The 25,622-nt window shown below is 44.7% G+C and overlaps 1 protein-coding gene across 1 annotated transcript in view; it reads right to left on the minus strand.

Moving 5' to 3' along the window:
* The window catches only part of LOC106581537 (1,4-alpha-glucan-branching enzyme), a 323,607-nt gene that overhangs the window by 183,150 nt on the left and 114,835 nt on the right, over positions 1-25,622 (minus strand). Inside the window, exons 6-7 of the mRNA XM_045704110.2 lie at positions 21,786-21,876; positions 16,881-17,090 (exon numbers count right to left, since the gene is read on the minus strand). Coding sequence (XP_045560066.1) covers positions 16,881-17,090; positions 21,786-21,876 — 301 coding nt within the window. The remainder of the gene's footprint in view (positions 1-16,880; positions 17,091-21,785; positions 21,877-25,622) is intronic.

The following is a 25,622-nucleotide window of genomic DNA, read 5'->3' on the forward strand; positions in this document are numbered from 1 at the left end:
AATACAGGAAGCAGATAGGGCCTAATACAGGAAGCAGATAGGGCCTAATACAGGAAGCAGATAGGGCCTAATAGAGGAAGCAGATAGGGCCTAATACAGGAAGCAGATAGGGCCTAATACAGGAAGCAGATAGGGCCTAATACAGGAAGCAGATAGGGCCTAATACAGGAAGCAGATAGGGAAGGAGGGCTCCTGTAGCTACATGTCTTTATGCTATAAAAAGGAAGTCTACTTCACTGGCTGGCTACCGTTTGCCTGACAACTCACCTTGAATTAAATTCCGCTGCTCTATCGATTTCGCTTCATACATTCCCGTCTGAATCTGCCATCCTAGAAGTCGTCTGTGTGACTTCAATATGGGGGCGGGAGGACAATCCATTGTGGAAAATACATTTGGCCAGAGACCTGTGGATGGGTCGCCAGGCAAGACTACAGGTTCATTGATGATTGGTTATAAATATGAATAAATGTATGAAAAATAAGCCTTTCATGTTCCTGTGAGCATCGAGGCGTCGGTTTAGATTACTGACGTTTCCATTTATTTGAGTGTGCGTTTTTCAACTAACAGGAAAACATAGTGGACGTGTTTATCGCTGCTTCTATTACTGTAGGCACTTTCAAATATTCCAGACAGTTGGCACCCTAGTAGTGCCCTATATGGGGCGGCAGGTGGCCTAGTGGTTAGAGGCAGGTAGGCTAGTGGTTAGAGGCAGGTAGGCTAATGGTTAGAGGCAGGTAGTCTAGTGGTTAGAGGCAGGGTAGCCTAGTGGTTAGAGGTAGGTAGCCTAGTGGTTAGAGGCAGGTAGCCTAGTGGTTAGAGGCAGGTGGCCTAGTGGTTAGAGGCAGGTAGCCTAGTGGTTAGAGGGAGGTAGCCTAGTGGTTAGAGGCAGGTAGCCTAGCGGTTAGAGGCAGGGCAGCCTAGTGGTTAGAGGCAGGTAGCCTAGCGGTTAGAGGCAGGTAGCCTAGTGGTTAGAGGCAGGTAGCCTAGTGGTTAGAGGCAGGTAGCCTAGCGATTAGAGGCAGGTAGCCTAGTGGTTAGAGGCAGGTAGCCTAGCGGTTAGAGGCAGGTAGCCTAGTGGTTAGAGGCAGGTAGCCTAGTGGTTAGAGCGTTGGACTAGTAACCGAAAGGTTGCTGGATTGAATCCCCGAGCTGACAAGGTAAAAATCTGTCGTTCTGCCCCTGAACAAGGCAGTTAACCCCACTGTTCCTAGGCCATCATTGAAAATAAGAATTTGTCCTTAACTGACTTGCCTAGTTAAATAAAGGTAAAAAAATTAATAAAATAAAAATATAGGGTGCTATTGGCCCTGGTCAAAGTCTAGTGCCCTATATAAATAGGGAATAGGGTGCCATTTGGGAACCATTAAGTTTGAATATCTCACTCTGATGGTTTGAGGGCAGGAACAAGAGGGAGGATTTTCTTTACAAATAACAATTATAGAACACACACACACACACACACACACACACACACACACACACACACACACACACACACACACACACACACACACACACACACACACACACACACACACACACACACACACACACACACACACACACACACACACACAGCTAGGTTGCCTTTTGTTGGCAGAACCTGAAGCCTCGCCTTACCAGTGAAGATGAGAATTTCCTGGCCAATAGCAGCATTCTGGTATATGCACACACAGCCACACAGAACACAGGCAACACTCCTCTGGGCTTTATCTAATGGCTCATCAGAAGCCTCCCAGCAGTGACATATGTCTGTTCCCTCCGTGTCTCTCTCTCTCTCTCCCTCCGTCTCTCACTCCCTCCGTCTCTCTCTCCGTCTCTCTCTCCCTCCATTTCTCTCTCCCTCCGTTTCTCTCTCCCTCCGTTTCTCTCTCCCTCCGTCTCTCTCTCCCTCCGTCTCTCTCTCCCTCCGTCTCTCTCTCCCTCCGTCTCTCTCTCCCTCCGTCTCTCTCTCTCCCTCCGTCTCTCTCTCTCCCTCCGTCTCTCTCTCTCCCTCCGTCTCTCTCTCTCCCTCCGTCTCTCTCTCTCCCTCCGTCTGTCTCTCTCTCTCCCTCCGTCTCTCTCTCTCTCTCCCTCCGTCTCTCTCTCCCTCCGTCTCTCTCTCTCTCTCTCTCTCTCTGTGTCTCTCTCTCTCTCCCCGTCTCTCTCTCTCTCTCTCCGTCTCTCTCTCTCTCTCCGTCTCTCTCTCTCTCCCCGTCTCTCTCTCTCTCTCCGTCTCTCTCTCTCTCCCCGTCTCTCTCTCTCTCTCTCTCCCCGTCTCTAATGAGTCCTTGTGATACCAGGAGAGTTCAATAAGTAATGAAAGAAGCAGTCCTGCTCCCTCTCTGTCTTGTTATAGTGTTATAATGGCCTCCGTGGCGGACACTAAACATCACTATAATGTATTGTAAGAGAGCAGCGCAGGCTGTGATGAGACCAACCGGGCTCTCCGATGACGTGCATATTAAATGTGAGTTCAAAAAGGCCTTTAATAGACAACAGAAGGCCGAGTGTCCTGAGTCTGATACCTCATTTAATAGACAACAGAAGACAGTGTCCTGAGTCTGGTACCTCATTTAATAGACAACAGAAGGCCGAGTGTCCTGAGTCTGATACCTCATTTAATAGACAACAGAAGACAGTGTCCTGAGTCTGGTACCTCATTTAATAGACAACAGAAGGACGAGTGTCCTGAGTCTGATACCTCATTTAATAGACAACAGAAGACAGTGTCCTGAGTCTGGTACCTCATTTAATAGACAACAGAAGACAGTGTCCTGAGTCTGGTACCTCATTTAATAGACAACAGAAGGACGAGTGTCCTGAGTCTGATACCTCATTTAATAGACAACAGAAGACAGTGTCCTGAGTCTGATACCTCATTTAATAGACAACAGAAGGACGAGTGTCCTGAGTCTGATACCTCATTTAATAGACAACAGAAGACAGTGTCCTGAGTCTGATACCTCATTTAATAGACAACAGAAGACAGTGTCCTGAGTCTGATACCTCATTTAATAGACAACAGAAGACAGTGTCCTGAGTCTGGTACCTCATTTAATAGACAACAGAAGACAGTGTCCTGAGTCTGGTACCTCATTTAATAGACAACAGAAGGACGAGTGTCCTGAGTCTGATACCTCATTTAATAGACAACAGAAGGACGAGTGTCCTGAGTCTGATACCTCATTTAATAGACAACAGAAGACAGTGTCCTGAGTCTGGTACCTCATTTAATAGACAACAGAAGACAGTGTCCTGAGTCTGGTACCTCATTTAATAGACAACAGAAGGACGAGTGTCCTGAGTCTGATACCTCATTTAATAGACAACAGAAGACAGTGTCCTGAGTCTGATACCTCATTTAATAGACAACAGAAGGACGAGTGTCCTGAGTCTGATACCTCATTTAATAGACAACAGAAGACAGTGTCCTGAGTCTGATACCTCATTTAATAGACAACAGAAGACAGTGTCCTGAGTCTGATACCTCATTTAATAGACAACAGAAGACAGTGTCCTGAGTCTGGTACCTCATTTAATAGACAACAGAAGACAGTGTCCTGAGTCTGGTACCTCATTTAATAGACAACAGAAGGACGAGTGTCCTGAGTCTGATACCTCATTTAATAGACAACAGAAGACAGTGTCCTGAGTCTGGTACCTCATTTAATAGACAACAGAAGACAGTGTCCTGAGTCTGATACCTCATTTAATAGACAACAGAAGACAGTGTCCTGAGTCTGATACCTCATTTAACAGACAACAGAAGACCGAGTGTCCAGAGTCTACAATGTGTGAAGGGGGATGATTTCACAGAGACAGAATGAAAGGAAGATTAGAGAAGAGGAAGAGACAGTTCATTACCAGATCCTACAACACCACCAAATCAATAGAGTTAGAATATGTCCAAAATGACACCCTATTCTCGATAGGGCCCTGGTCAAAAGTAGTGCACTACATAGGGTATAGGGTCCCATTTGGGATGCAAGCCTCAGTGAGGACCATTAGGGTCAGTCGCAGTGGATTTTACCCAGAGACAGTTTCCTTCATGTCCCTGTAATTACATGAAATGCGGAGCGTAGCAGAGATCTCCGAGCTGCAAACAGTGGATTATCGTCATGGTTATTTATGAATAATTGATACAACCCTCTCATCCCGAAGGCTAGACACCTAATGGTAGGATCTAAGAGAAACAAGGAGGAACCTTAAATTGGCCTCCATAACTAAGTAAGGGACTGGGGGTATTAGGTAAACAGAGAAGCCAGCTAAACTGATGGTCTATTAGACTAAAAGATGTCTTTTTAATCTCAGGCTCGTGGCTTTGCCCTTTGTCTTCTGCCTCATAGACACTTGTCAGCTAGAGAGAGAGAGATATACACACACACACACACACACACATACATACACACATTTTATATATATATACACACACACACACACACACACACATACATTTTATATATACACACACACACACACACACACACACACACACACACACACACACACATATATACATATACACACATACACACACATATGCACTCACACACACACAGATATACATATATACACATCAGGTGGCAAGTAGCCTAGTGGTTAAGAGCTTTAGGCCAGTAACTGAAAGGTTGTTGGTTTGAATCCCTGAGCCGACTAGCTGAAAACAATCTGGCGATGTGCCCTTGAGCAAAGCACTTAACCCTTACTGCTCCTGTAAGTCACCCTGGATAAATGTCTCAAATGTAAAAATGTAGATATCTAAGAGGATTTAAAAGAAGCTGAGATGTACTTTTTATTCCACCTCGATCTTTATCCACCTTAGTATTATCCTGCGTTCTGAGTGGCACCCTTATTCTCTATGGGCCCCGGTCAAAAGTAGTGCCATTTGGAACGCAAGGTGGATAGTACACATACAAATGTTTTTTTTTGTCTGCTACCGTTTAGCTTCTAGCAGTGTATTCACCTCAGGTGAGTCAGTATGCTAACCTTGGCTATGTATGAGCCAAACAGAGCTGTCGCACTTACAAAGCACACGCCACCTTCCTTTGCCTTTACTTCTCAGGCAGAGTTCTGCTCCCGCAGATCTTCAGACACAAATGTATCTTCAGGACTACAGTGAGCAGGTCTCCCCTGAATACCAACTCAAGCTGAGAGAGGAAGAGGCATGGGGTGCAAAGAAATATCCCAAGGACAGAAAAATGCTTTTATATGTGTGCTAGCAGCTATGTCTGTGTGTGTGTGTCTCTGTGTGTGTGTGTGTGTGTGTGTGTGTGTGTGTGTGTGTGTGTGTGTGTGTGTGTGTGTGTGGTGTGTGTGTGTGTGTGTGCGTGCCAAGGCTTTCCTACTTCTTTACTTTCTGAAGATGAATGGCATTAGGTTGCCGCGAGACCCTGGTCACAATAACGATCTGTTTTTTAATCAACCAGCCTCTGCTATCAATGAAGAATCAGGAGATGATACAGAGCCTTCCAGAGAACCAGGACGCATCCCAAATGGTACCCTATTCCCTATAATAGTGCACTTTTTGTGTTTACATCCTTCTATTTTCAGTTTTGTATCTATCATTTTAAAATGTCAACTGCTGTTCAACTGAATTCTACTCATCTATCATAGATTCTTCTCCACCAGGCTCTCAACCTTCAGTTTCACATCGAAAGTGGTTCCTTTTAAATCTAGGCACCGGCCGGGTCCGAAATCTGCATTTGGAAAGACGGATTTGGAGTAAAACTTGAGTTTACAGCGAGTAACGCACGCGTCAACTGAAGAGTCACCAGAAGCTTAATTGAAAATTCCACCCCAAAACTGTCTTCTGGTATTTGTATCATTAGTCCATCGTTGATATAGTCCCAAAAATGTGTTGCATGTCAGCAATCAAGTTAAGATATATAGTATAACTTTCAAAATACAGAAATACTGACGGTATGCTGCGTTTTGCATCAAATTATGCAAAAAGCAGGATCACACACGATGCATTTCTGTATTTTGAAAGTTCTAGATCTTCAGAACTTAATTGATGACATGTAAAATATTTTGGAACTATATCAACAATGGACTAATGACACAAATACCAGAAGATATTTTGGGGGTGAAGGTGGAGCAGCTAGCCCTCTACAAGATCATCACCCGACTCCATCTTCATCAACCATCTCTCTGACCATCCTTCCTCTGATCAAGCCATGAACTGTCCCTCTCCATCTCTCTGACCATCCTTCCTCTGATCAAGCCATGAACTGTCCCTCTCCATCTCTGACCATCCTTCCTCTGATCAAGCCATGAACTGTCCCTCTCCATCTCTCTGACCATCCTTCCTCTGATCAAGCCATGAACTGTCCCTCTCCATCTCTCTGACCATCCTTCCTCTGATCAAGCCATGAACTGTCCCTCTCCATCTCTCTGACCATCCTTCCTCTGATCAAGCCATGAACTGTCCCTCTCCATCTCTCTGACCATCCTTCCTCTGATCAAGCCATGAACTGTCCCTCTCCATCTCTCTGACCATCCTTCCTCTGATCAAGCCATGAACTGTCCCTCTCCATCTCTCTGACCATCCTTCCTCTGATCAAGCCATGAACTGTCCCTCTCCATCTCTGACCATCCTTCCTCTGATCAAGCCATGAACTGTCCCCTCTCCATCTCTGACCATCCTTCCTCTGATCAAGCCATGAACTGTCCCTCTCCATCTCTCTGACCATCCTTCCTCTGATCAAGCCATGAACTGTCCCCTCTCCATCTCTGACCATCCTTCCTCTGATCAAGCCATGAACTGTCCCTCTCCATCTCTCTGACCATCCTTCCTCTGATCAAGCCATGAACTGTCCCTCTCCATCTCTGACCATCCTTCCTCTGATCAAGCCATGAACTGTCCCTCTCCATCTCTCTGACCATCCTTCCTCTGATCAAGCCATGAACTGTCCCTCTCCATCTCTGACCATCCTTCCTCTGATCAAGCCATGAACTGTCCCTCTCCATCTCTGACCATCCTTCCTCTGATCAAGCCATGAACTGTCCCTCTCCATCTCTGACCATCCTTCCTCTGATCAAGCCATGAACTGTCCCTCTCCATCTCTCTGACCATCCTTCCTCTGATCAAGCCATGAACTGTCCCTCTCCATCTCTGACCATCCTTCCTCTGATCAAGCCATGAACTGTCCCTCTCCATCTCTGACCATCCTTCCTCTGATCAAGCCATGAACTGTCCCTCTCCATCTCTCTGACCATCCTTCCTCTGATCAAGCCATGAACTGTCCCTCTCCATCTCTCTGACCATCCTTCCTCTGATCAAGCCATGAACTGTCCCTCTCCATCTCTCTGACCATCCTTCCTCTGATCAAGCCATGAACTGTCCCTCTCCATCTCTGACCATCCTTCCTCTGATCAAGCCATGAACTGTCCCTCTCCATCTCTGACCATCCTTCCTCTGATCAAGCCATGAACTGTCCCTCTCCATCTCTCTGACCATCCTTCCTCTGATCAAGCCATGAACTGTCCCTCTCCATCTCTCTGACCATCCTTCCTCTGATCAAGCCATGAACTGTCCCTCTCCATCTCTCTGACCATCCTTCCTCTGATCAAGCCATGAACTGTCCCCTCTCCATCTCTGACCATCCTTCCTCTGATCAAGCCATGAACTGTCCCTCTCCATCTCTCTGACCATCCTTCCTCTGATCAAGCCATGAACTGTCCCTCTCCATCTCTGACCATCCTTCCTCTGATCAAGCCATGAACTGTCCCCTCTCCAATACTTGGCTTCTATTGGTTGACCTAGCCAACTAGGCTACTCATGATGTATTGCTTGTTTGCTGTAGATTTTGATGCAGTTTGATATTATGAAACGAGCTATAGGAATGTAATGAATTATTATTATAATTATACCAAAGATGGTTTATTTAGTTCAGTAGAGCAAAAAGCTCTGACAAAGGTCAAGGGGCAAACACGTAAGCTTCAACAGAAACCTGATACTAGAAATGTGTTTTAAATTATTTTCTTTCAACTTATCTAATTGTTACCATGTGCCTAGAACAACATAGCTCAGACGTGAAAGTGCATTTTGGATGTTGAAAGCAAAACAAAATACACCAACATTAGATGTACTGGTATCAAATCCAAATGTTTATTACAAACAAGAAAATGAGAAAACAGAAATCCATTTTGGGTTAAAAAAAAAAAGTTCACAAAAAAAAAAAAACAGTAGAAAATCAATACATTAATAGCTAATAGCTAAATGAAATACATAAAACGGCTTCTTAATTATGGCCTAAAATGGCCATATGGCGTTTAAGCTGTTTACACATTTTTTTTTTTGCGAGGCCAGCCAAAGTCTTACGCCCCTTCGTCCGTGATTGGTCAACGGTAGGGATTCTTCAATAAAGTCTTTGTTGTCATTCAACGAGAGACGACTCACTTTCATGCACATTTTTTCACTGCACATCTTAGTTTGATGTAAAAATTGCGCGACTAAGATCTCCTCGGCAAAAAAACATCAAAATGAATGACAGATTTTAGATTAAATCAAACTATTTTGAGGAAGTTAATACAGGCTACGGCGTCTCAAAATGGCCAAACAATACTATTGCAGTATTATTATAATTTTTCAAGCGAAATTATTTTAAGGGAGTACACGAACACACTTGTTCGGTTCGCCAGCTGAACTGAAGCATGCTGACGCCTTTAAGCAAGGGGGAGGCCGATGACATCGCAACGTCCCATCAGACCAACTGCTTGAACGCCCTACTCCACAGGGAGTGCGGGAGGGGACTAAGCAGGCACCCCTGAGGGGCCCCTGTGTTGAGGGTGAGCGTGGCGGATGTGTTGTTACCTACCCTTACCACCTGGGGGCGGCCCGTCAGGAAGTCCAGGATCCAGTTGCAGAGGGAGGTGTTTAGTCCCAGGTTCCTTAGCTTATTGATGAGCTTGGAGGGCTCTATGGTTTAGAACACTGAGCTGTAGTCAATGAATAGCATTCTCACGTACGTGTTCCTTTTGTCCAGGTGGGAAAAGGGTAGTGTGGAGTGGAATAGAGAATGCGTCATCTTTGGATCTGTTGGGGCGGAAGGCGAATTGGAGTGGATTCAGGGTATCTGTGATGATGGTGTTGATGTGAGCGATGACAAGCCTTCCATGCCTACAGATGTGAGTGCTACGGGGCGATTTTCATTTAGACAGGGTACCTTGGTGTTCTTGGGCACAGCGACTATGATGGTCTGCTTAAAACATGTTGGTATTACAGACTGAGTCAGGAAGAGGTTGAAAATGTCAGTGAAGACACTTGCCAGCTGGTCAGCGCATGCTCGTAGTACACGTCCTGGTAATACATCTGGCCCTGCGGCATTGTGAATGTTAACCTGTTTATAGGTTTTAATTACATCGGCTACGGATGTAAGCAGGAATCAGGAGGATAGAGTTATCAAATTTGCCAAATGGAGAGAGAGGGAGAGCTTTGTACGCATCTCTGTGTGTGGATAAATCCAGATTTCATGATTTCAGTTTTCCTAAAAATCACCGGCCAATAGGAAGGCCACCTCTGGGTGAACATTTTCTTGTTTGGTTATGGCCCTATACAACTCGTTGAGTGTGGTCTTAGTGCCAGCAGTGGTTCGTGGTGGTAAATAGATAGCTATGGAAAAACATATGTAAAAACTTTGTTAAATAGTATGGTCTACAGCTTATCATAAGTCATTCTAACTTCAGGTGAGCATAACCTCAAAAATTCCTTGACAATAGAAATTGAGCACCTGCTGTTGTTACAAAAAAGAGACACACCGAGCTTCCCAGACGCTGCCGTTCTGTCTTGCCAATGTTTAGAAAATAAAGCTCGATAAATCATTTCCATTTCCTTGTTCAGCCACGACTCGGAGAAACACAGGACATTACGGTTATTCAAATCATGTTGATAGGATAGTCTCGAACGGAGCTCTTCCAGTTTATTCTCCTGCGATTTCACTTTCGCCAATAGAATGGAGGGTAGAGGCGGTTTATCCACTCTGCGACGTAGTCTCGTCAGGTATCGCACACGCCGGCCTCTTTAGCACCACCTCCTCCGAGAGTCAGGGATTTGGGCCTGGTCAGGGATCATCAATAAAGTCCTCATCCAAATCGAGTTTAGTGATAGCTGTTCTGATGTGCAGAAGCTCTTTTTTTGATCATAGGAAATGATGGTAGAAACATTATTTACAAAAAAAAAAGTTAAGATCAGTGCAAAAAAATTAAAAAATAAATAAATTGTACAATTGGTCAGAAACACGTAAAACGGCAGCTATTCCCTCCAGCGCCATTTTGTGAAAGGTGATTGTTTAGGACAGAAGTAGGGGTATTCGGACCACTGTCACTGTCTTGAGCTCTGCTGCTTGGCTGCCCTCAAGTGGTGCTGTTAATAGTTGTACAGAACCTGTCTCTAAAGGACCACTGTTTGAAATAGGACGCCTCGGATTGAACTGTGAGAAGGTAAGCTTTAGTTAAGGGATTTAGAACAAGGCATACAAACCATTTCACAAGTACATCAAACTGTAATACGGGGGGGACGGGGACTGAGAACGTTTCAAAACACAACCTAGAACAGGGCGTCGCCTTCAACAAAGAACAGGGCGTCGCCTTCAACAAAGAACAGGGCGTGGCCTTCAACAAAGAACAGGGCGTGGCCTTCAACAAAGAACAGGGCGTCGCCTTCAACAAAGAACAGGGCGTGGCCTTCAACAAAGAACAGGGCGTGGCCTTCAACAAAGAACAGGGCGTGGCCTTCAACAAAGAACAGGGCGTGGCCTTCAACAAAGAACAGGGCGTGGCCTTCAACAAAGAACAGGGCGTGGCCTTCAACAAAGAACAGGGCGTGGCCTTCAACAAAGAACAGGGCGTGGCCTTCAACAAAGAACAGGGCGTGGCCTTCAACAAAGAACAGGGCGTGGCCTTCAACAAAGAACAGGGCGTGGCCTTCAACAAAGAACAGGGCGTCGCCTTCAACAAAGAACAGGGCGTCGCCTTCAACAAAGAACAGGGCGTGGCCTTCAACAAAGAACAGGGCGTCGCCTTCAACAAAGAACAGGGCGTGGCCTTCAACAAAGAACAGGGCGTGGCCTTCAACAAAGAACAGGGCGTGGCCTTCAACAAAGAACAGGGCGTGGCCTTCAACAAAGAACAGGGCGTGGCCTTCAACTTAGCTACTTTAGGCATTTCCCTCCCAATTAATTCATACTTATTATGTCAACAACTGTACCGCCGACCCTTCAATAGCAGCTTAGTGTCAACAAGGTAATAAGCTGCAGTTTACTTTCAGAGAGCTAACACACAGAGACAGAGAGACAGAGACAGAGACAGGAGAGAGGAGACAGGAGGAGAGAGAGAGAGAGAGACAGGAGAGAGACAGGAGACAGGAGGAGAGAGAGAGAGAGAGACAGGAGACAGGAGAGAGGAGACAGGAGGAGAGAGAGAGAGAGGAGAGAGACAGGAGACAGGAGGAGAGAGAGAGAGACAGAGAGAGACAGAGAGAGAGAGAGAGACAGGAGGAGAGAGAGAGAGAGAGAGAGAGGAGAGAGACAGAGAGACAGAGACAGAGAGAGAGAGAGAGACAGGAGACAGGAGAGAGACAGGAGACAGGAGGAGAGAGAGAGAGACAGGAGACGAGAGAGAGACAGGAGACGAGAGAGAGACAGAGAGAGACAGAGACAGAGACAGAGAGAGAGAGAGAGACAGGAGACAGACAGGAGACAGGAGGAGAGAGACAGGAGACAGGAGACAGGAGAGAGAGAGAGAGAGAGAGAGAGAGAGAGAGAGAGGTCTGTTAAGCTGACAAGGACGTTTCCTTTGAGAGAGGAGGTAAAGGCAGCAGTGTAATTCAGCGTAAAAGTCACAGTATTGAATACTAGTACAGCCTTGGTAATGGAGAAAACTAAAATGGGCAAGGTACACAAAGCCAAATCATAAGGGAGTAAAATGTGACTACAGGGATTTTTACAGATATGAACAGTACGGGAAGGGAAAGTACAAGTGTCTAGCTCTAGGAACTAAATCATCGAGCCCCTAGAGGAAGGTGATCATTACTACAGCCCGAAGGTGATCATTACTACAGCCCCTAGAGGAAGGTGATCATTACTACAGCCCCTAGAGGAAGGTGATCATTACTACAGCCCCCAGAGGAAGGTGATCATTACTACAGCCCCTAGAGGAAGGTGATCATTACTACAGCCCCTAGAGGAAGGTGATCATTACTACAGCCCCTAGAGGAAGGTGATCATTACTACAGCCCCTAGAGGAAGGTGATCATTACTACAGCCCCTAGAGGAAGGTGATCATTACTACAGCCCCTAGAGGAAGGTGATCATTACTACAGCCCCTAGAGGAAGGTGATCATTACTACAGCCCCTAGAGGAAGGTGATCATTACTACAGCTCCTAGAGGAAGGTGATCATTACTACAGCCCCCAGAGGAAGGTGATCATTACTACAGCCCCCAGAGGAAGGTGATCATTACTACAGCCCCTAGAGGAAGGTGATCATTACTACAGCCCCTAGAGGAAGGTGATCATTACTACAGCAACTAGAGGAAGGTGATCATTACTACAGCCCCTAGAGGAAGGTGATCATTACTACAGCCCCCAGAGGAAGGTGATCATTACTACAGCAACTAGAGGAAGGTGATCATTACTACAGCCCCTAGAGGAAGGTGATCATTACTACAGCCCCCAGAGGAAGGTGATCATTACTACAGCCCCTAGAGGAAGGTGATCATTACTACAGCCCCTAGAGGAAGGTGATCATTACTACAGCCCCCAGAGGAAGGTGATCATTACTACAGCCCCCAGAGGAAGGTGATCATTACTACAGCCCCTAGAGGAAGGTGATCATTACTACAGCCCGAAGGTGATCATTACTACAGCCCCTAGAGGAAGGTGATCATTACTACAGCCCGAAGGTGATCATTACTACAGCCCGAAGGTGATCATTACTACAGCCCCTAGAGGAAGGTGATCATTACTACAGCCCGAAGGTGATCATTACTACAGCCCCTAGAGGAAGGTGATCATTACTACAGCCCCCAGAGGAAGGTGATCATTACTACAGCCCCTAGAGGAAGGTGATCATTACTACAGCCCCTAGAGGAAGGTGATCATTACTACAGCCCCCAGAGGAAGGTGATCATTACTACAGCTCCTAGAGGAAGGTGATCATTACTACAGCCCCTAGAGGAAGGTGATCATTACTACAGCCCCTAGAGGAAGGTGATCATTACTACAGCCCCTAGAGGAAGGTGATCATTACTACAGCCCCCAGAGGAAGGTGATCATTACTACAGCCCCTAGAGGAAGGTGATCATTACTACAGCCCCCAGAGGAAGGTGATCATTACTACAGCCCCTAGAGGAAGGTGATCATTACTACAGCCCCCAGAGGAAGGTGATCATTACTACAGCCCCTAGAGGAAGGTGATCATTACTACAGCCCCTAGAGGAAGGTGATCATTACTACAGCAACTAGAGGAAGGTGATCATTACTACAGCCCCTAGAGGAAGGTGATCATTACTACAGCCCCTAGAGGAAGGTGATCATTACTACAGCCCCTAGAGGAAGGTGATCATTACTACAGCCCCTAGAGGAAGGTGATCATTACTACAGCCCCTAGAGGAAGGTGATCATTACTACAGCCCCTAGAGGAAGGTGATCATTACTACAGCCCCTAGAGGAAGGTGATCATTACTACAGCCCCTAGAGGAAGGTGATCATTACTACAGCTCCTAGCTCTGACTCCTATCCTGTCATATGACCTGGCTCTGACTCCTATCCTGTCATATGACCTGGCTCTGACTCCTATCCTGTCATATGACCTAGCTCTGACTCCTATCCTGTCATATGACCTGGCTCTGACTCCTATCCTGTCATATGACCTGGCTCCGACTCCTATCCTGTCATATGACCTGGCTCTGACTCCTATCCTGTCATATGACCTGGCTCTGACTCCTATCCTGCCATGTGACCTAGCTCTGACTCCTATCCTGTCATATGACCTGGCTCTGACTCCTATCCTGTCATATGACCTGGCTCTGACTCCTATCCTGTCATATGACCTGGCTCTGACTCCTATCCTGTCATATCACCTGGCTCCGACTCCTATCCTGTCATATCACCTGGCTCTGACTCCTATCCTGTCATATCACCTGGCTCCGACTCCTATCCTGTCATATCACCTGGCTCCGACTCCTATCCTGTCATATCACCTGGCTCTGACTCCTATCCTGTCATATCACCTAGCTCCGACTCCTATCCTGTCATATCACCTGGCTCTGACTCCTATCCTGTCATATCACCTAGCTCCGACTCCTATCCTGTCATATGACCTAGCTCTGACTCCTATCCTGTCATATGACCTGGCTCTGACTCCTATCCTGTCATATCACCTGGCTCCGACTCCTATCCTGTCATATCACCTGGCTCTGACTCCTATCCTGTCATATCACCTGGCTCCGACTCCTATCCTGTCATATCACCTGGCTCCGACTCCTATCCTGTCATATGACCTAGCTCTGACTCCTATCCTGTCATATCACCTGGCTCCGACTCCTATCCTGTCATATCACCTGGCTCCGACTCCTATCCTGTCATATCACCTGGCTCTGACTCCTATCCTGCCATGTGACCTGGCTCTGACTCCTATCCTGCCTAGGTTACAGTACAGTCAGAGAAATACATCTCAGTGTCCCCCAAATGGCACCCTATTCCCTTTATAGTGCACTAGTTTTGACCAGGGCCTATGAGAGAAAATTGTGCCATTTAGGAAGCAAACCTACATAAAATAACAACTGCACTCATTTAATACACTGAGCCTATTCAACCCACTGTGTGTAGGAGTCTAGTAGACAGGCTTGACATTAAGGTTACTCCAATTAGCTAAAAAGTTCCCTTCTTCTAATCTGATAGCGTTTGATTTTCTCCAGTCAACATTATTTAAAAACATCCAGCTCTAGTGGGTGATTCATCCTACTGTGAGGAAAGGATCATAGAATTCATACACGGGCTCCATCCCACACAGTACCCTATTCCCTACATAGTTCACTACTTTCCACCAGGGCTCTGGTTAAAGTAATGCAGGAAATAGGGTGCCATTTGGGATACAAACCAAGTGCTTAGAAAACACAGCCTTGCATTGCAGCAGGTCTTAGTCTCATTTCTGCAATGACATACACATTATGTAGATTAACGTACAGTACATTAGCCAGTCATTGTATAATGTGTTAATTTAACTAATAGATTTTAATTGTTCATGTTTTTAAACACAACATACAGTATGTTTCTTATGAAAATACCTTCCAGCGCGTTATATAACCATGTTTTAATACTATGTTTGGAATGAATATAATCATTAATTACTTGAATTTAACATCTAACATACTGTACAAGGACATATCCAGTAAGGAATTTTCCCTGGAAGATAAACATTCTACATACTCCAGCAGATGAGTAAAAACACAAAAGCTACATCTGGGACAAGCTACATCCGGGACAAGCTACATCCGGGACAAGCTACAAGCTACATCCGGGACAAGCTACATCCGGGACAAGCTACATCCGGGACAAGCCACAAGCTACATCTGGGACAAGCTACATCTGGGACAAGCTACATCCGGGACAAGCTACAAGCTACATCCGGGACAAGCTACATCCGGGACAAGCTACAAGCTACATCCGGGACAAGTTACATCCGGGACAGGCTACATCCGGGACAGGCTACATCCGGGACAGGCTACATCCGGGACAGGCTACATCCGGGATAGAGTTTGTTAATGGTCAGGACATTATTTCTAGGAGCTGAGGTAGCTGAACAGTGCTTGAAGAAGTTGAAAAATATTTAAAAAGTAACTGTGTGGGTGAATAGTACTTGGAGTAGTTATGCACTTTAGTACCTAGGGTATATACCTACCTGGAGTAGTTATACACTTTAGTACCTAGGGTATATACCTACCTGGAGTAGTTATACACTTTAGTACCTAGGGTATATGCCTACCTGGAGTAGTTATACACTTTAGTACCTAGGGTATATACACCTACCTGGAGTAGTTATACACTTTAGTACCTAGGGTATATACACCTACCTGGAGTAGTTATGCACTTTAGTACCTAGGGTATATACACCTACCTGGAGTAGTTATACACTTTAGTACCTAGGGTATATACACCTACCTGGAGTAGTTATACACTTTAGTACCTAGGGTATATACACCTACCTGGAGTAGTTATACACTTTAGTACCTAGGGTATATGCCTACCTGGAGTAGTTATACACTTTAGTACCTAGGGTATATACACCTACCTGGAGTAGTTATACACTTTAGTACCTAGGGTATATGCCTACCTGGAGTAGTTATACACTTTAGTACCTAAGGTATATACCTACCTGGAGTAGTTATACACTTTAGTACCTAGGGTATGGTATATACACCTACCTGGAGTAGTTATACACTTTAGTACCTAGGGTATATACCTACCTGGAGTAGTTATACACTTTAGTACCTAGGGTATATACACCTACCTGGAGTAGTTATACACTTTAGTACCTAGGGTATATACACCTACCTGGAGTAGTTATACACTTTAGTACCTAGGGTATGGCCCTACCTGGAGTAGTTATACACTTTAGTACCTAAGGTATATACCTACCTGGAGTAGTTATACACTTTAGTACCTAGGGTATGGTATATACACCTACCTGGAGTAGTTATACACTTTAGTACCTAGGGTATATACCTACCTGGAGTAGTTATACACTTTAGTACCTAGGGTATATACCTACCTGGAGTAGTTATGCACTTTAGTATCTAGGGTATATACACCTACCTGGAGTAGTTATACACTTTAGTACCTAGGGTATATACCTACCTGGAGTAGTTATACACTTTAGTACCTAGGGTATATTCCTACCTGGAGTAGTTGAAGAGGCGGCTGCCCCAGAGAACATGCTCCCCGCGCGGAGGGGAGTGGAAGAAGCAGGAGTCGGAGCCATCAAAACAGTTCAGCCCATCCTCCGTATTCTGGGAGGCGTGGCTATGGACCACGTCCAATAGGACGACGATGTCCAGGGAGTGGGCGGTGTCTATGAGCTGCTTCAACTCCTCTGGTGTCCCGTAACGACTGGAGAGAGGGAGAGAGAGAGACAAAGTTGCTTCAATGCCTCTGGTGTCCATTAACAACTGGCGAGAGACAGAGAGAGACAGAGAGAGACCGACAGAGACCGACCGAGACCGACAGAGACCGACCGAGACCGACAGAGACAGCCCGAGACCGACAGAGACAGCCCGAGACCGACAGAGACAGCCCGAGACCGACAGAGACAGCCCGAGACCGACAGAGACAGCCCGAGACCGACAGAGACAGCCCGAGACCGACAGAGACCGAGACCGACAGAGACCGAGACCGAGACAGACAGAGACCGAGACCGAGACAGACAGAGACCGAGACAGACAGAGACCGAGACAGACAGACAGAGACCGAGACAGACAGAGACCGACAGAGACCGAGACAGACAGAGACCGACAGAGACCGAGACAGAGAGAGACCGAGACAGAGAGAGACCGAGACAGAGAGAGACCGAGACAGAGAGAGACCGAGACAGAGAGAGACCGAGACAGAGAGAGACCGAGACAGACCGAGACAGAGAGAGACCGAGACAGAGAGAGACCGAGACAGAGAGAGACCGAGACAGAGAGAGACCGACAGAGACCGACAGAGACAGAGAGAGACCGACAGAGACCGAGACAGAGAGAGACCGAGACAGAGACCGACAGAGACCGACAGAGACAGAGAGAGACCGAGAGAGAGAGACCGAGAGAGAGACCCATACAGTTACGCAGAGAGACAGAGACGCACAGAGAGACACATACACGCAGGCGCATGCATACACACACACACATACAGTATATATCAAAAGAGGAGACAATCATACTGAGTCCTTTTGTGCAGAGTAGCAACTATTAGCAGTATCCAAAGCCATCTAAATCTCACATGGAAGGCAGGTGAAATGATGACAGGCATCACAGAACTAGAATGATGTGCTCATACTAAAGATGATTCTGGCTCACTACACAACATGAACACGGTTTGAATACACAAATGAACACGTCTCATTGATCATAAATGAACAGACTAGAGAGACAACAACTACAAAAGACCAAAGAGACTATGACTGCAGAGTCCACAAAGACTGCAGAGATTATGACTAGAGAGTGCAGAGATTATGACTAGAGAGTGCAGAGATTATGACTAGAGAGTGCAGAGATTACAGTTTGACTAAGAACACCACAGAGAACACAGACTGACTACAGAGACTAGAGATTACAGGGTTTGACCACAGAGAACACAGACACCAGAGACCATAGACACCGTAGACTACGGACGAAAGACACAGATACACAGACCTACACACACACACGTCAGTTTACACTATCATTAGTATCAGTCCCCTACTAAACACTATCATAGTATCAGTCCTGTACTAAACACTATCATAGTATCAGTCCCCTACTAAACACTATCATTAGTATCAGTCCCCTACTAAACACTATCATAGTATCAGTCCTGTACTAAACACTATCATAGTATCAGTCCCCTACTAAACACTACAACACTATCATAGTATCAGTCCCCTACTAAACACTAAACACTATCATAGTATCAGTCCCCTACTAAACACTATCATAGTATCAGTCCCCTACTAAACACTATCATAGTATCAGTCCCCTACTAAACACTACAACACTATCATAGTATCAGTCCCCTACTAAACACTATCATAGTATCAGTCCCCTACTAAACACTATCATAGTATCAGTCCCCTACTAAACACTACAACACTATCATAGTAACAGTCCCCTACTAAACACTATCATAGTATCAGTCCCCTACTAAACACTATCATAGTATCAGTCCCCTACTAAACACTATCATAGTATCAGTCCCCTACTAAACACTACAACACTATCATAGTAACAGTCCCCTACTAAACACTATCATAGTATCAGTCCCCTACTAAACACTATCATAGTATCAGTCCCCTACTAAACACTATCATAGTATCAGTCCCCTACTAAACACTACAACACTATCATAGTATCAGTCCCCTACTAAACACTATCATAGTATCAGTCCCCTACTAAACACTATCATAGTATCAGTCCCCTACTAAACACTACAACACTATCATAGTATCAGTCCCCTACTAAACACTATCATAGTATCAGTCCCCTACTAAACACTACAACACTATCATAGTATCAGTCCCCTACTAAACACTATCATAGTATCAGTCCCCTACTAAACACTATCATAGTATCAGTCCCCTACTAAACACTATCATAGTATCAGTCCCCTACTAAACACTATCATAGTATCAGTCCCCTACTAAACACTATCATTAGTATCAGTCCCCTACTAAACACTACAACACTATCATAGTATCAGTCCCCTACTAAACACTATCATAGTATCAGTCCCCTACTAAACACTATCATAGTATCAGTCCCTGTACTAAACACTATCATAGTATCAGTCCCCTACTAAACACTATCATAGTATCAGTCCCGTACTAAACACTATCATAGTATCAGTCCCCTACTAAACACTATCATAGTATCAGTCCCCTACTAAACACTACAACACTATCATAGTATCAGTCCCCTACTAAACACAACACTATCATAGTATCAGTCCCCTACTAAACACTATCATAGTATCAGTCCCCTACTAAACACTACAACACTATCATAGTATCAGTCCCCTACTAAACACTATCATAGTATCAGTCCCCTACTAAACACAACACTATCATAGTATCAGTCCCCTACTAAACACTATCATAGTATCAGTCCCCTACTAAACACTACAACACTATCATAGTATCAGTCCCCTACTAAACACTATCATAGTATCAGTCCCCTACTAAACACTATCATAGTATCAGTCCCCTACTAAACACTACAACACTATCATAGTATCAGTCCCCTACTAAACACTATCATAGTATCAGTCCCCTACTAAACACTACAACACTATCATAGTATCAGTCCCCTACTAAACACTATCATAGTATCAGTCCCCTACTAAACACTACAACACTATCAGTCCCCTACTAAACACTACAACACTATCATAGTATCAGTCCCCTACTAAACACTATCATAGTATCAGTCCCCTACTAAACACTACAACACTATCATAGTATCAGTCCCCTACTAAACACTATCATAGTATCAGTCCCCTACTAAACACTACAACACTATCATAGTATCAGTCCCCTACTAAACACTACAACACTATCATAGTATCAGTCCCCTACTAAACACTACAACACTATCATAGTATCAGTCCCCTACTAAACACTACAACACTATCATAGTATCTGTCGGTATTAAATAAAATGTTGTGGTCCCGCCCGCTTTCAGGTAAAACAACCACTGGTTAATTTGGTTGCCCAATTGACTCACAGCGATCTTTTTAATGTTGGCAGATTGTTTTAGTCAATTACAAAACTACATTCAAGAAAAGTACAACAGATTACTTTTCAACATTGTCTCGGCTTGGGTTCAGGAACACAGCCCGATCTGGCCTGGCCGGGCCTGGGCTTGGGTTCAGGAACACAGCCCGATCTGGCCTGGCCGGGCCTGGGCTTGGGTTCAGGAACACAGCCCGATCTGGCCTGGCCGGGCCTGGGCTTGTTTTCAGGAACACAGACTGGGATTTCAAATGTCTACAGAGAATCAATCACGGCTGGAATTACTTTGTATGCATGACACTACAGGCTTATATGCTCCTCCGAGGATTGGAGAGGAGGAGAGGAGGATAGAAGGATAGGTAGGGTAAGGTGTGTGTGGGGGGGGACTACTGGAATGAAGCACATCAATACATGTTCTGAGTCATTCAGTTTTTATCTGCATCCTCCTCCCCCAGGATGAACAGCTCCAATATGTGTGTGTGTGTGTGTGTGTGTGTGTGTGTGTGTGTGTGTGTGTGCTTATACAGAGATTATTCTTAATGATGAACCACCCTCACTGTTTTGTTGTTATGAACAAATGGTGTGTGTGTGTGTGTGTGTGTGTGTGTGTGTGTGTGTGTGTGTGTGTGTGTGTAACTATTCTTCTGAAGTCCCCACAAGAATAGTAAAACAAACAAAAAGTTGACCAATGGGACATTTTGTTAGTCCCCACGAGGTCTATGCTTTGTCTAGGGGGTTTAGGGTTAAGATTAGAATGAGTGTTAGAATTACTTTAAAGGGTTAGGAGCTAGGATTAGGTTTAAGCGCTATGGTTAGGAGCTAGGATTAGGTTTAAGAGCTAGGGTTAGGAGCTAGGATTTGGTTTAATGCTAGGGTTAGGAGCTAGGATTAGGTTTAAGAGCTAGGGTTAGGAGCTAGGATTAGGTTTAAGAGCTAGGGTTAGGAGCTAGGATTAGGTTTAAGAGCTAGAATTAGGAGCTAGGATTTGGTTTAAGAGCTAGGGTTAGGAGCTAGGGTTAGGAAATAGGGTTAGGTTTAGGGTAAGGGTATGAGTACGGAATAGGGTTAGGGAAAATAGGATTTTGAATGGGACTGAATTGTGTGTCCCCACAAGGTTAGCTGTAAAAGACTCGGTGTGTGTGTGTGTGTGTGGGTGTGTGTGTGTGTGTGTGTGTGTGTGTGTAGCACCTCACTATCCATCCAAGGTTTAATCTGTGTCTGGGAAACCAGCCCGGTGACCCCTGGTATACACGCGAAATATCAAACTAGTCTACATGATGTCACTTAGCTCTGCTGTAGCGACAAACTCAGAACTATGTTAATAAAACAGAATTATGTACCTGGATGCAGCAAAGAAGCTTGTGACTTGATAACCGAAGCTGGCATAGTATGCATGCTCCATGACAGCCATCAGCTGAATACAGTTGTACCCTGAAAAGGAAATCAACCAATTATTAGATCAAATCAATGAAAGACAGAAAACAGAGAAAATGATTTGAACAAATGTGAGACAAACATTAGAACAGGTTTCAATCCAATCGTTTTTTTTTGTGAGTAAAGTACATGTTTGGATATATATATATATATATATATATATATATATATATATATATATAATTATATATATATATATATGTCGTCACGACAGGCCTGATGGAAACAGCAAATTTGGCGGTAAACTTTACACTAGACAGGGTGGGATCTTTTTGTGTTGCGAAAATGAATTATGTGAGAAATGGAGGTGGAAACGCCTCTATGCGCGATTATTGACATAATAACCATCATATCGAAGTAAACGGAGTTTAGCAATATGTTGTGTGGTAATCTCACTATGACTCAGGAAAGCATGCAGTTTATTAGGCTACAGATTAAATCATTTCACAGGGTGGTGAATGTGGACTTGATCTTGATGCTCCTTTACAATAAATATTGTGGTTCATATTCTGGTGACATGACGATCGATGCTTGGCTGCCGTTTGACAAATAAAAATAAATCTTTGTCCATAATAATCTCTGCACTGTATCTGCAAGCTAGAGCACACATGCCAAGACCAGAGTGGGCACATTCGCTATACAACGTAAAACATTTTAGAGTTGAAAATGCGATGGAAACCCATTTAACTTGGATTTCCTTTTATTTTCTCCATTTCTTATTCGGTACAATGTTCTTTCTCATGTTAGATCTGAGAACGGTTGTTAGAATCTGTAGGTGTGCAAACCTATAGTGTGTTATTCAGTGGTAAACACACAATTATTCTCCAGCATTAATTTCTGATGTCCTTGCTATTGACGGTATTAGTGATGACCAAAATGGACATTTCTCAGACAAATCTAAGGTAAGTTTGTGTTCCTCAAGGCTCTGTTCTAAGACCACTACCATTCTCATTACATACGTACATGATATATATATATACACACATACACACACACACACACATACATACACACATACATACATACACACACACATACATACATACACACACACATACATACATACACACACACATACATACATACATACACACACACACAGTCGAAGTCGGAAGTTTACATACACCTTGGCCAAATACATTTAAACTCAGTTTTCCACAATTCCTGACATTTAATCCTAGTAAAATTCCCTGTTTTGGGTTAGTTAGGATCACCACTTTATTTTATGAATGTGAAATGTCAGAATAATAGTAGAGAGAATGATTTATTTCAGCTATTATTTCTTTCATCATATTCCCAGTGGGTCAGAAGTTTACATACACTCAATTAGTATTTGGAAGCATTGCCTTTAACTTCATTAGTGTAGGGCACACTATTTTCACCTCCGGATGAAAAGCGTGCCCAAAGTAAACTGCCTGTTACTCAGGCCCAGAAGCTAGGATATGCATATAGTTTCTAAAACTGTTAAAATAATGTCTGTGAGTATAACAGAACTGATATGGCAGGCGAAAACCTGAGAAAAATCCATCTAGGAAGTGGGATTTTCTTTATGTTTGTAGTTTTCCATTGACTTAGGACTGGCCTTCCTATGGCTTCCACTAGATGTCAACAGTCTTTAGAAATTGTTTCAGGCTTGTATTCTGAAAAATGAGGGAGTAAGACCACTCTGAATGAGTGGAGACTGCAGTGTCCCAGAGGTTTTTTCATGCGCACGACCGAGAACGCACCCCCTAAAGGTTAAATTGTTTAACTTGGGTCAAACGTTTCGGGTAGCCTTCCACAAGCTTCCCACAATAAGTTGGGTGAATTTTGGCCCATTCCTCCTGACAGAGCTGGTGTAACTGAGTCATGTTTGTAGGCCTCTGCTTTTTCAGTTCTGCCCACAAATTTTCTATAGGATTGAGGTGAGGGGTTTGTGATGGCCACTCCAATACCTTGACTTTGTTGTCCTTAAGCCATTTTGCCACAACTTTGGAAGTATGCTTGGTGTCATTGTCCATTTGGAAGACCCATTTGCGACCATGCTTTAACTTCCTGACTGATGTCTTGAGATGTTGCTTCAATATATCCACATAATTTTCCTCCCTCATGATGCCATGTATTTTGTGAAGTGCACCAGTCCCTCCTGCAGCAAAGCACCCCCACAACATGATGCTGCCACCCCCGTGCTTCACGGTTGGGATGCTCCCAAGGATGAACCAGACTTGTGGGAGTCTACAATTTCTTTCTTATTTCTTTTGATTTTCCCATGATGTCAAGCAAAGAGGCACTGAGTTTGAAGGTAGGACTTGAAATACATCCACAGGTACACCTCCAATTGACTCAAATGATGTCAATTAGCCTATCAGAAGCTTCTAAAGCCATGACATCATTTTCTGGAATTTTCCAAGCTATTTGAAGGCACAGTCAACTTAGTGTGTGTAAACATCTAACCCACTGGAATTGTGATACAGTGAATTATAAGTGAAATAATCTGGTCTGTAAACAATTGTTGGAAAAATTACTTGTGTCATGCACAAAGTAGATGTCCTAACCGACTTGCCAAAACTATAGTTTGTTAACAAGAAATTTGTGGAGTGGTTGAAAAATGACTTTTAATGACTCCAACCTAAGGGTATGTAAACTTCTGACTTCAACTGTATATATAAAATATTATTATTTACAACATTTCATCACCTGCTGTAACTTTGGCCACATGGGCAGAATCCTACATGGCATCCTATTCCCTATATAGTGCACTACTTTTGACCACGACCCATTGCACTATAGAAATCGCATTTGGGACACACACACACTTTGATGTTATTCTTGATAGCACAACAAGTGTCACCTCTGCCAGCATCCGTCATCCTCATGTTTATTTTCCAAATATCAGGCTTGACAAGTGCGCTCCCACAAATATTTGATTAAATGTGAGACACTGGTCTTTGTGGTTGACACTTTCCTCCAGGTGGCCATGGGGAAACACCAATCTCAGGTGCTCCAGACAAGCTGTGGCCATGGGGAAACACCAATCTCAGGTGCTCCAGACAAGCTGTGGCCATGGGGAAACACCAATCTCAGGTGCTCCAGACAAGCTGTGGCCATGGGGAAACACCAATCTCAGGTGCTCCAGACAAGCTGTGGCCATGGGGAAACACCAATCTCAGGTGCTCCAGACAAGCTGTGGCCATGGGGAAACACCAATCTCAGGTGCTCCAGACAAGCTGTGGCCATGGGGAAACACCAATCTCAGGTGCTCCAGACAAGCTGTGGCCATGGGGAAACACCAATCTCAGGTGCTCCAGACAAGCTGTGGCCATGGGGAAACACCAATCTCAGGTGCTCCAGACAAGCTGTGGCCATGGGGAAACACCAATCTCAGGTGCTCCAGACAAGCTGTGGCCATGGGGAAACACCAATCTCAGGTGCTCCAGACAAGCTGTGGCCATGGGGAAACACCAATCTCAGGTGCTCCAGACAAGCTGTGGCCATGGGGAAACACCAATCTCACTGGAGCAGCTCTGACAGGCCTTTTAACAGTAGGCTGTTTCTCCACAGGAAGGCTCTGTGCTTGTTATTGTTGTTTTGAGATAGAGCTAGATAAATAAATAACTCTGTCTCGGATTCTTTCAGACGAGAGAAAAACATTGGCTTCTGACGAGGTGTGACAGAACGGAGGGGTGAGAAGAAGTTTCCTTTTCAGTCGCTCTCTCTCTCTGGAAATGAGCTGAAGCAGGGGATGGGTGGGGGGAAAATCGGTG

The sequence above is a fragment of the Salmo salar genome, chromosome 20 (assembly GCF_965601325.2).
Source record: "Salmo salar chromosome 20, fSalSal1, whole genome shotgun sequence".
In the NCBI taxonomy this organism is placed as follows: domain Eukaryota; kingdom Metazoa; phylum Chordata; class Actinopteri; order Salmoniformes; family Salmonidae; genus Salmo; species Salmo salar.